Genomic DNA, 10,584 nt, shown 5'->3' on the forward strand with positions numbered 1-10,584 from the left:
TTTTTTTTTTACAAAGGCATCACCACATTATCAAGGCCCAGAGGCCACTCAAGGATAAGGGTTAAAGAGTGTACAGTAGAAGTTGGTCAATATAGTAATCATTAGTAATGAAAATTTGGTAAATTTAATAACTTATATGGAACGGCTCATCAAGAACTTATTTACTTTAGACTTGAACACAACCATATTGTAGTCAGCCGGAAAGCAGGAAAACGGAAGACAATTCCACAGGCGTGCAGTTCTAAGAAAGAAGCTTTGTTCATGGAATCTACGTTTAGGTTTAGGCACAGATAAAGAGTGGGGGAAATTATTGATAGTGTTTACAGCTAGACGAGTGTTTCTTGTAAAAGTTTGGCGAGGGGGGACCATAGATTGAAGCTCAGTTGAACACTTTCCATGAAAATAACGATACATCAGAGACAAACTTGCAACATCTCTTCTGTGAGATAGAGGTTGCAAGGAGGAGAAAAAGACATCTCCTACGAGGCTACGAAGTCTATTTTGAACTCTATCAAGGCAGGACAAGTCCTTTCTAGCAGCTCCTGCCCAGATGTGGCAACAGTATTCCATCCTTGGACGTACCTGGCTCTTATATAGATAGAGAATAGCATCAGCAGTGAGATATCTACTGGATCGATAGAAAGATCCCACCATTTTTCCAGCGGCCTTGGCAACAGATTTGATATACGTGTTCCATTTAAGATCAGGAGTAATGGTCAAGCCCAGAAGCTTGTCAAAACTTGAGGCCTCCTGAAGACGAGAGCCATTCATTTCAATTGATGACAAATGTGGATTAGAATGTTGATGATGTAAAGAGAGAAGCTTGGTTTTAGATGCATTAAAAGTAACCAGCCACTCCTTTCCCCATTGTACTACGTGCTCAAGATTAGAGGAGAGAGAATTGGAGAGAACTTGCTCGTTTACTGTCTTAGATGTGGTGCCATAAATGGTAGTGTCGTCAGCATAAATGTCTACAAATGATGTAAGGATATGATTTGGAAGATCATTAATGTAGATCAGGAAAAGAGTTGGGCCCAGGATGGACCCCTGAGGGACACCGGCATTAATACTGTGAGCTTCTGATTTTTGCCCCTCAACTACTACTCTTATGAACCTATCAGAAAGAAATGATTTAATAATTGAGAAGACTTTTCCAGCTATACCATAGCTAGCGATCTTCTGAAGTAGACCTTTATGCCATACCCTATCAAAGGCTTTAGATATGTCAAGAGCAATTGCCCTAGAAAGATTGCCACCGTCGAGAGATTTGCTAATCCTATGCGATATAACTGTAAGGACATCTGCTGTAGATCTAGCAGAACGGAAACCATATTGAGTGTCACTAAGAAGGTTATTTTTGTTGAGATGTTTGATTACTTCTGTATTTAACACAGATTCTAGCAACTTACTCATGACGCACAGGAGACTTATTGGCCTGTACTGAGAGGGGGATGACCGATCACCTGAATTCTTAAATACAGGGCATACTGATGAGATTTTCCAGGGAGATGGGAAACTATTCTCCTTAAGACAACGTTTAAACAGTTTTGTAAGTATGGGCGCTAGTTCAGGTTGAAGTTTTTTGAGTACTATAATTGGAATACCATCAGGGCCAGTTGCTTTACTGGAATCAAGGTTTTTGATTAGCTTGGCAACATCACGTACAGATATACGTATATCACATAGCGTGTTTTCTGATACAGGAGGAAATATTGGGGGTTGGCGGTCTTGGTCGCAAAGGGTAGAATTAGCTGCAAAGTTCTTGACAAAGAGTTTGGCTTTGTCTGATGCTGACGAGATTACCTCAGGTCCATTGATAATAGTTGGGATGGAGCACACGCTTCTGTTCAGGATTCTGTTTGCTATTTGCCAAAACTGGTGGGAACCAAGCCGCTGCTCAGCTACTTTGGACTTAACAGATTGAGCATACAACTCTCTTGCGTTCCTTATTACTTTTTTACAATGGTTGCTGGCAGTCCTGAAAACGGCTTTAGTGTCCATACATCTATTACGTTTGAAGCAGTGGAAAAAGTGATTTCTGTGCGCAATGGCAGCAGCACATTCTGGAGAGAACCATGGCTGGCTGTTAGGTTTTTGCTGAAACTTTTTAGAGGGTATGAAATGGTCAATACCTACAATTAACCATTCAGTTAGGTCTAATACTATAGAGGACACATCCTTTTTAAACATGGAATGCAGAGGTAGATCAGATATAAATGTACGGAAGCTATCCCAGTTAGCCTTAGTGTATCGATATACTGTACGATGAAGAGGTACGTCTGGGGACTTATTACATTTCATTTTTATCTTAATTGATACAACAGAGTGGTCGGAAGATCCAAGAGGCGACAGAACAGAAACTGAACATAGTTCAGGGCAAGTTGTGAGAAAAAAGGTCTAGTAGGCTCGCATACTGGCCGTCATTATCGGGCACACGGGTAGGTTCCTGAACAATCTGAGTGAGGTCATAGGCAATGGAGAAATCATGACAGAACCTTCCCTCATCATCGGTCTTGTTTGAGTGGGTCAACCATTCGACGTTGTGAACATTGAAGTCTCCACATACGTGAATGTTAGCTGAAGGATAAGTAGAAAGGACTTGGTCAATTTTCTCAGATATGCTTTGAAAGATAGTAACTCCGCTGTTGTGGGGGCGATAGAGAGTAAATATAAATGCAGTAGTGTGAGCTAAAGCAACCCGGAAGCACATATAGGGTAAGTTAGGATCTTCCCTGGAGATGTCCCTCCCACATGGAAAGCTATCTTTAATATAGGCACATATTCCATGCCCATGGCGATCTTGGGGGTCAGATTTAGAAGTTAAGTTAGAGTATCCTGTAATTGCAAACTCATCTAGGGAAATAGCCTGTCCAATGCCAGTTTCACTTAAAAATAAAAGGTCTGGTTTAGTCTCCTGTAATTGGGTTTCAACCTCTGTAAGGTTAGAACGTAGACCCCTGATGTTGGAGAAGGAGACATGGTAGTAGGGGTCTACGTTGGAAGTTGGAGAACCGGGTTTAATCGTGTATTTTTTCTTGAAACTTGTCATGATGAAATTTTGGAATTTGTGGACTAGGTCGACAGATTTACTTAGAGCAGGACAGAGAGGGGAAACTAAGAGAGAAAAAGAAATGAAGAATTGCTACCTGACATGGTGGTTGCTGTGGTGGCGGTCGTTGTGGTGGAGATTGAGGCAGCAGTGGTGGTGGTGGATAGTTGATGGTGACGGTGGTGGTAGTGGCGATAGTGGTGCATTAGAATTTGTACTACTAATTTCAACATAACATGTAAGATTAATCAGAAGAGACATTTCCTGGGCATTTTATGATTAATCAGAAAGGACATTTCCAGGGCATTTTATAAATAATCTTTTTTTTTTTCTGTTCTTCACCTTCGGGCAAAGATCAAACAAAGTGTAGTATCTGTTCTTCTTTTTTGGTCTCAGTTAATGGAGGATCTGGCTTCCCCCACTTTAAAAACCGACCACATGTCTAACTCTTCCCTTGTGAGGAGACAAGTAAACAAATAATAATAATCAGAAGAGAGATTTCCAGGGCATTTTATAATTAATCAGAAATTTTTCCCATGTGCTTTTGTAATATTAAAACTTTGTTACATTAAATATAGTAGACACCAGGGTCGTTTTTTAACGTGAAAAAATAGGAACAAAAAAATTCTCTCAGTTGTGAAGGATTTCTCCTCCACTGAGAGAGAACAAGAAATTAAAATGTAGCATCTAAAGAACAGATACTACACTTTGATCTTGGCCTGAAGGCCAAGGAGAACAAAGGAGAACAAATAATTTTTATTAGCTTTGCCTTAAAAGCGACACCAATTTTTTGTTTATTTTTTATGCCGACCGAAACGCAAACGGATCTATCTATCTATGTATAAAAGTGAACGTGTCTGTGTATCTGTCTGTCTGTGTATCTATCTATGTGTCTGTGTGTGTACATTTTCCTATGCAATAACTGTCAATTTTTAGTCTACAGACTCGAAATTTCATATACAGGGGTACTGAGATTTGGGAAAAATCGATGTGATCGGTTTTCAGCCAGAAATTTGGCGATTAAAGGGTCAAAACGATTTGACCTTTGAGAACTCTACCAAACTCCTCCGACAATTTTGGGTCTAAACACTTGAAATTTTAGATATAGATTCCTTGGACATGGATCTAACTTAATAATTTAATTTGAGCCCAAAACAATGAATGTTAAGGGGTCATAATAGGGGTCAAAGTTAAAAAATTTGACCTCTGCATTCTCTACCAAATTACTTAGACAATTTCTGGTCTAAACATTTTAAATTTTACATAAAGGGTATTCAGAGATAGGGCAAGCTTTTTCATCGGTTTGGGTCGAAAATTTGTAGTTACCAATATATAAATGTATGCATGTATGTATGTTTGCATGTCTGCCTAAAACTTTCGACAGAGGCGACGGATTTTCACAAGATAAATATCGTTTTGAAGCTTGAAAAATTGGCTAAAAACATTAATTTCTTCACCCTTGACTGGGCACTTTTCTACGGGGGGGGGGGTTGCTTTTTTCGTCGATATTTTCAGAAATTATCCTCTCCTTTCGATTTTCACTTCAGTTTCGCGGTGGTCGTCACAGCAAAGACGTTTTTTCCCCATTCTTTTTTCTTTTCCGGTACAGGTTCGAGCCTGCCTCCCTACTACCACTTTCTTTTTTTTTTTTTTTTTTTGCTCAACATACACCTCCAAACACCCGGGCAACGCCGGCCACCCATGCTAGTAGATAATAATAATAAAATTAGCTGGAAAGTATTACACACAAGCAATTGTATTAATATATAGATAATATATATTATTCTATACTGCTTTAATATTATCTAATAATATTTATTTTATATTATTTCTTTAGTTAGTACGTACATATTTTTGAAGATCAATTCACGAAATTTTACTTTAAAAGGCCAATCTGGCAACACTGGACATGAATATGAAAATGACCTTCCTTCGATGTAGATCTGTTTCTTCTTTAGTTATTCCGTACGTTACGCTTTAAAAAAAAAAAAAAAAGACCAAATATATTTTTTGAAGGCCAAACTCACGAAATTTGCCAAGGGCCAAGCTGGCACTTCTAGACAAGAATATGAAAGTGACCTATCTTTGATGTAGCCTCATTTTCGAATATCACAATATGTAATTATGATGTGAGAAAAGAACTCATAGTAATTTCGACATGCAGCGGTTCTTCCAAAAAAGCTAGCAAAACGTTATGTAAAAAAGGGGACATTCAAAAGGAACAGGGCAAAAGAAAAGAAAGAACATTGTCTGCGAGAGTTGCTGAACTGAAGGAGTAAATTAAAGATTGTCTCTTACGATGTGATTTTATTATTTGTATCATTCAACCACAGTAGTGGTTGAATATATGCTTAAGTCCGAAATTGAGTGAATCGAGACACATTCAAACCCCCACCACTTATTCCGTTCGCAACCAAATTTCAAACAGGTTCTATAGTTGGATAGAACACCTCATTAGCTACATTTTGAAAAAAATATTTCGAAAATTGGTTCGGTAGAAAAAAAGTTACAACAAAATATGTGGGTTCACAAACAGGAGAGTAAGTACATAAGTGACTAACGCTTTTTTTTATTTTGCATAACTTTTTTTTGTATATAAATATTTTTTACTGCGATTTTGCCAATATGACATGTTAGCGTAACGGTTAGAGTACCGGGGGTTGGTGGAAAGATTTTAAGTTCAATCCCGTGTATCGTTTTTTTATATTTAAAAAACCGAACTTTAAAAGAGGATTCAGCATACAGTTCCATAGTAAAGGTGATAAAATCCCACTTCGGAGTTTCATTTAACTACTTCCCTTTTAACAGTTGCCCTCAGTAGTTCTACTTGAACTGTTCTGTGCCTCACCATATACTCAATCCATCGGATGAGTACTGGTGGCCCATTGAGTTCTCGTAGCAACTTGAACATACTACTGAAGGGTATGTTGTCAAAAGCTCCAACAATATCTAAAAAGACACCGAGTGCCATCTTCTTTTTTGTTAGTTTACGCTCTATACAGATCACGAATTCATAAACCGCAGTCTCGGTAGAGACCCTGGCTCGGAACTAATGATAAATATTGCATAAATGTGTGTTTGAGAGCTAATTGTTTTTGACAATCATTAATAAATATTATAAATTTATATACAATTTTTATACAATAGCAATGCCTGGAAAAATCATGGATTATATGGAAAAATGCGCGCATGAAAAGTAATATTCTTAAGATTTTATTAAACCTGGAAAAGTAAAGGACAAGAAATTCAACCTGGAAAAGTAAAGAACAAGATATTCTAGTAAAGTTAAAAAGAAGAATTTTTTAGACTTAAAATATTGCAGCTAAAAAATGAATTAAATGATCCTAATTATGATATAATAAAATTATTAATTTTTATGTAAATTATAAAATTATTAATTCCATCTACTAACTAACTAACTAATGAATTAATTTTATTCAAACAATTTTCACTACATAAATATATGCAAATAATAGGGGGGGAATAAATTCAATCCAGCGACTGACACCCTTTCCAACTCAATAATAAACAACAACATATGCAAATAATAAATAAAGTATTTATCAATATTCAAATTTTATTTTTAGCTGCAATATTTTAAGTCTAAAAAATTCTTATTTTTTACTTTACTAGAATATCTTGTTCTTTACTTTTCCAGGTTGAATTTCTTGTCCTTTACTTTTCCAGGTTTAATAAAATCTTAAGAATATTACTTTTCATGCGCGCATTTTTCCATATAATTGAACTATGTAGCACAATATTACTTTAAGAGTATTTGTTAGTATTTATTAATTTATACCATGTGGGTTAGTTCTATATTTAAAATACAACAGACACTATTTTCGTAGGATGTTAATAAACTCATATTTACTGCGTGTTATTGATATAAACTTAGAAAACAATATGATGGCAGATTGCTATCTCGTATTGAGAATTCATGAAGATGCGTTTTGTTTTAATATATAAATTGAGGTTTCGTATATATATTTTTTATTCAGCCTGTCGATTAATTTGATATTTTTTCTTTCGTGCAGGTTCGAGACGAGATGTCATCAGTGCCACCAGACGAAAGTTTCATCCCAAGAAACGAAGACAGAAACACAAATTGTTCATCAAGTTTTACAGCAATTTAACGACGCTTAAACAGAGTAATTTAAAAAAAAAATAAAAATAAAAAAAATAAAAAAAGTAATAAAACATTATGGTGCTTATTTAGAATTACACTTATTTAAAAAAAAAAAAAAAAAGTACAGAAAAATGTTTGTGTTGTACACACTCGTTATGGAACGAATATATCATATTCCAAAAATCACATTAATTAATCAATCAGTTTTGTTAATTTTTTTCTTAAACTCAGAAAATCAAATTTTAAGACTAAAGACGTTGGATTTTTGATAGGTCATGACTAGGGCTGTGACAACAGCATATTCTTTTCCTTGTTTTGACTCTTGAGTATATATCCATCAATATCTTACGTTTTTATATAGACTGATGTGGTTCTCGGTTGTGTGTGGACTGTGTCTTATAGTGTCAGATATATACTTAAGAGTCAAAAGAATATTCTGTTATAACAGTCCTAGGCATGATGTATAAATACAGAAACAACTCAATTCGAACTACAGAGATCAAAATCAGCCTCCTAAGGAATACATTTAGTATTAATGTTATTAAAAATCCCAACTTTTGATTTTCTTAGTTAAAAAAAATACTTAATCAATTTACGTGATTTTTGGTATATGACATCTTTGTTCCGCGACGAGTATGCACATGATAAAGATTTTTATATGTAATTCTAAATGAGTACCAACATAAAAAAAAAAATGGATGATTCAAAATAATACAGAGAGACCTTTTACTTCCATTCCCATTTCAATTTCTAAAGAACAAAAAAAATAAATAAATAAATAAAAAATTTAAAAAAAAAAAAAAAAACGAAAAGTTTTGAACTAAATACGGTTTTGTTTCGGACTTTTATTTCACCTTTTAAAAAATAAATAAATAAATAAAAATTCCAAACTTTAAATTATAGAGTAAAGCTGAATGGCTGAAATCCAGTTCAAAATACCCACTTTTAATTTTAACAACGAAATAAATAAATATGGCGGATTTTTTTTTTTTTTGTATCTAAATTTATATAGAAAAAATGTTTTTCAATTTCTTTTTTTTTTCAACTGATTTCTACAGAAATATTTTTTACATCTTTACAAATCAAATTAATTTTTTTGTGTGCGTTCGGGTCATGGATTAATCAATCATTTTCGATTATAAGTCAATAAGCCTTTCAGAAAAAAATTCAACATTAAATTCAGTCAATATATTTTTTAATTATATTTTAAATAATTCTTAAAATGGCATACGATTTTCTCATATCGTTATACAGGGTGACCCAAAAAAAACCGGCCCAACTCTAATTAGGCCCCGTTTCTTAGTGTCCGAATGAAATGAAACTTTGGTCACAACTAGTTTATTATATTCAAAACATCACATCAAAACACAAGGGTCTTTGGCCTTTTTTCTCTGTTCTAGATGGTCTCCATTTAGCTTTTGTGGGTCACCCTGTATTCGCAAAGACTTATTTATAAAATAAAAACAACCAATAATTCCTTCAAAACCAAAAGTTTCTCTCCATACCATGCACAGGCTAGTTAAAATGCACCTTTCTTCTTCATGACAAAACATTTTTTGCAACAGATTTTTATTTATCGAAAATTAAAAAAGAAAAAAAATTGAGTTTAATTTCACACATTATCATCCTTAGCAAGAGGAGCCATCACCAGGATCAGTCGTCTTCTGGTTGTCTCTGCATTTGTGGATCACAAGTACATGTGCAGCCATTATTCGTTTGTGATTACTAGGACAACAGCATATTCTTTTCACTGTTTTGACTTTCAAGTATATATTCAACACAGTTAATCCACGGAGAACCACATCATTCTGCATAAAAACATAAGAAATCTGTTGCGGACCAGGATATAAATATCCTAACTCACTACAAAAGAATATAATGGAATGAAGGAAACAAAACTCATTTGCTGGATAAAATAAACATGTTTATTTTCTGTTGAAGAATGAATGTTTTAGGTGTAACACGTGTTCATGTCCGCGTTCGGGTGTCACCATCGTTTGTTGCGGGACTGGTGGTATAGAAAGAAAAGGAAATGCGTGTTCATCTCACGTTCAGGTCACCAACGTTTGTTCGCGTGTGGGAAGAAAAGGAAATGGCGTAGAGAAACGAGAAATGGCAGTCCGGCATGTAGAAAGAGAGAGAGGGTTGACATCAGTTAAGCCGTGCGCCATGTTAGCAGTCAGCTACGCAGAGGTATTCTCCGGCACAAGTTGTAGAAGAGTTGTCTGGTTGATGGACCAAAGCAAAAGGGGGAAAAAGAGTGAGAAAGTCAATCCAGTTCATGGAGAGAGAAAGCGTATAAAGTGTATGTACTGTCTGTTAGCTTTTTGCCCCACATAGTAGCAGGTGACGTGAGGCGCGCAGGCGTCGCAAGGGAGGTGGCTGGTCCGCCGACCACTCGGCTCGGAAGGTGAGTCGAAAAAGGGTAGAAAACAGCTTGTCGCTTGCTTTTATAGTTGTTTCTCGTGATCTTTTGCGCATGTGTGGATTTCCTTCAAAGGGGAAGTGACGTTGTGCGTATATGTATATGCACGTGAATATGAGTGTGAACGTGAATATATGTACGTATGTTTGTGCGCGCGTATGTATATGACAAGAAATATGGCTTGAGATGTGAACCTTGCGCAGATATCAATGGATATATACCTGAGAGTCAAAACAAGGAAAAGAATATGCTGTTGTCATAACCCTAGCTATTACTTAATCAAACTTTTCCAAACTTTGTATGCAACTGCTGAGCCATGCTTTTGAAAGTCAGCCAGTGTAAGATTTTATGTGCATTAGCACAAGCTGAATTTTTGGTTAGGTGTTGGCAAATGGCAGATTCTAAGGTGAAAGAGGGGTGGCAGCGACATGGCTTGCCTCATCTAATTTCTGCAGGAATACACTGGCTATTGAATTCATAAATAACACTGATGTAGGGCAAACTATTCTTTGTGATTAGGGGGAATGCAGATTTCACACGAAAAACCAAACGTAACAGATAGGAAAGTATTTATTACAGATTTAATATTCCGTCTGTCCAAACACTGACCAGCAACTCCAATCCAAGGCAGTTTTAAATAGACAGGACACTTGGACGAACCGATGGCTGTAAGAGAATTGTATTTTTTTTTTTACTTGATTATTAATAGTATAATTAATCAAATCTCTCCGGGTAACCATTATAAATGAAAATGTCTTTGACAGTCAGTGTTCAAGTGTGTTCAAAGAGGGCTCTATACACTAATGTTCGAATAAGCCCTATTTTCTTGGAATATCTAACTGCAAACATTCCATTGTTTCAACCATTTCTCTTCTGCCGTCGAAAACTGAACCGTTTATATTCAATAACATTTGAACATATCACACCTTGCCTCTCCATTCCAGCGGGTCATCCAGCACTATCCGGGAATCCAACATTCAACAG

General features: G+C 35.8%; 1 protein-coding gene across 2 annotated transcripts in view; it reads left to right on the top strand.

Moving 5' to 3' along the window:
• LOC145291160 (dipeptidase 1-like) overlaps positions 1–8,155 on the top strand; it is a 227,126-nt gene extending 218,971 nt beyond the window's left edge. The window contains exon 11 of one of the 2 annotated variants that reach the window (XM_080136687.1): positions 7,084–7,248. In XM_080136687.1, coding sequence (XP_079992813.1) covers positions 7,084–7,182 — 99 coding nt within the window. In that variant the 3' untranslated portion in view covers positions 7,183–7,248. Of the gene's footprint in view, positions 1–7,083 lie in introns of both variants that reach the window. The other variant, XM_080136686.1, reaches the window with a different exon arrangement.
• Positions 8,156–10,584: the final 2,429 nt, after the last annotated feature.

Source organism: Euprymna scolopes, chromosome 12, assembly GCF_053919585.1.
Source record: "Euprymna scolopes isolate OS-2025 chromosome 12, ASM5391958v1, whole genome shotgun sequence".
NCBI classification, from domain to species: Eukaryota; Metazoa; Mollusca; class Cephalopoda; order Sepiida; family Sepiolidae; genus Euprymna; species Euprymna scolopes.